General features: G+C 34.2%; 1 protein-coding gene across 1 annotated transcript; it reads left to right on the top strand.

Annotated features, from left to right (window-relative positions):
* Positions 1-969: 969 nt before the first annotated feature.
* Positions 970-1940, top strand: LOC116092104 (olfactory receptor 141). Its single transcript, XM_031373462.1, has one exon. The coding sequence runs from the start codon at positions 970-972 to the stop codon at positions 1903-1905; it is 936 nt and encodes a 311-aa protein (XP_031229322.1). The 3' UTR covers positions 1906-1940.
* The last annotated feature ends 215 nt before the right edge of the window (positions 1941-2155 follow it).

The following is a 2155-nucleotide window of genomic DNA, read 5'->3' as shown; positions in this document are numbered from 1 at the left end:
ATTAGATTGATCTACCTGCCTGTCACTCTACCAATACCATGCAGTTTTTATCATAATTGATCGATAGTCCAGCTTAAGACCAAGGATGGTGATTCTACCAGAAGTTCTTTTATTGTTGAGAATAGTTTTTGCTGTCCAAGTTTTTTTGTTATTACAGATGAATTTGCAAATTGCTCTTTCCAAGTCTGTGAAGAATTGAGTTGGAATTTTGATGGGATTGCATTGAATGTGTTGATTGCTTTTGGCAAGATGGCCATTTTTACTATATTAATCCTTCCAATCCATGAGCATGGGAGATCTTTCCATCTTCTGAGATCTTTGATTTCCTTCTTCAGAGACTTGAAATTCTTATCATAGAGGTCTTTTACTTGCTTAGTTAGAGTTACACAAAGGTATTAATCTGCAACCATTGAAGTAGATTGTTGCTCATATTTATTTTGAAGTATTTTCCAAAAAGTTACAATGTTATGTCTCTTCATGTTGATTTCTATGTGTCTTTCCATTCCACAGTATACATATGGGTTTTGTATTGGTAGACACTGTCTTCGACTTTAACGTTTTGTCCTACTTTAGGTATTGAGGTAGCTTTACTATTTTTTTCTGGAAGACCATCTTGTGTTGTTCAGAGAGATCCCTTTGTTTTCCATTTAATTCAGTATTATTTTATTATAATAATTTTTCTGTAAAGAATTCCATTGAAATTTTGATGTTGATTGTATTGGACAAATAGAACTTTTTATGTAATTTTTCCATCTCCACAATATTAAATGGTAGTATATGTTTTTCATTGTATTTAAGTGGCATGTATGATTACACTATATACATATATGGTACAACTATTTTCTCCTATACCACTGATTGGTGTAAATGGATTACTATATGTTCATTGACTTACATACTATCTGTTGTTGTCATAGTACTATGGACTATAGCCTGAGTATCTTCAACATTGATGCATGAGACTCCAACATGAAGAACATCACAGAAGCTACTTCATTTGTTCTCAAGGGACTCACAGACAATAATGAACTTCAGATCATTCTATTTTTCCTCTTCTTAGCAATTTACCTTTTCACTCTAATAGGAAATGTAGGACTTATTATTTTAGTCATTGGAGATCCCCAACTCCACAACCCTATGTACTGTTTCCTTAGTGTGTTATCTTCTGTAGATGCCTGCTATTCTTCAGACATCACCCCAAATATGTTAGTAGGTTTTATGTCTAAAAGCAAAATCATTTCATTTTATGGTTGTGCAACACAGATGTTTCTTGCTGTTACATTTGGAACCACAGAATGCTTTCTTTTGGCAGCAATGGCATATGATCGATATGTAGCCATTCACGACCCACTTCTGTATGCAGTGAGCATGTCTCCTAAAGTTTATGTGCCACTTATCATTGCTTCTTATGCTGGTGGAATTCTGCATGCTATTATCCACACAGTGGCCACTTTCAGCCTGTCTTTCTGTCGGTCCAATGAAGTCAAGCACATATTCTGTGATATACCTCCTCTACTTGCTATTTCCTGCTCTGCAACTTATATAAATGAGCTCTTGCTCTTCTTTTTTGTGAGCTTCATAGAGCTAGTCACTATCTTGATTGTTCTGGTCTCCTACGCTTTTATCTTGTTGTCAATCCTGAAGATGAATTCAGCTGAAGGGAGGAAAAAAGTCTTCTCTACGTGTGGAGCACACCTCACTGCTGTGTCTATTTATTATGGAACAATTCTCTTTATGTATGTTAGACCTAGTTCCAACTATTCCCTGGAACATGACATGATAGTGTCTACATTTTATACCATTGGAATTCCCATGCTCAACCCCATCATCTACAGTCTGAGAAACAAAGATGTAAAAGAGGCAATGAAAAGAGTTTTGAGAAAAAATTTTCATATTAAAAATTGAATTAAAAATTAAATGGTGTTTCTATCTTTCTTATACCATAAGTTCTTAAAAAGAAGTTTTCATATATTTTATACTGTATTTTTAATAGTCTTTAATTCTTTCACACATGAAATCATTGTCATTTGTCTCTTTTTATACCACATTAGCTAGCCTATAATATTCAACATAATTCTCCTGTCTCCATCACACATCTCAGCATAGCAGTACTGTGATATTAAATTCATCTTGTCAAACTTGCCTTTGCACACGT

Source organism: Mastomys coucha, unplaced genomic scaffold (assembly GCF_008632895.1).
Source record: "Mastomys coucha isolate ucsf_1 unplaced genomic scaffold, UCSF_Mcou_1 pScaffold15, whole genome shotgun sequence".
Classification (NCBI taxonomy): Eukaryota; Metazoa; Chordata; class Mammalia; order Rodentia; family Muridae; genus Mastomys; species Mastomys coucha.
The sequence above is the reverse complement of the archived record's forward strand: the minus strand, read 5'-3'. Positions and strand labels throughout refer to the sequence as shown.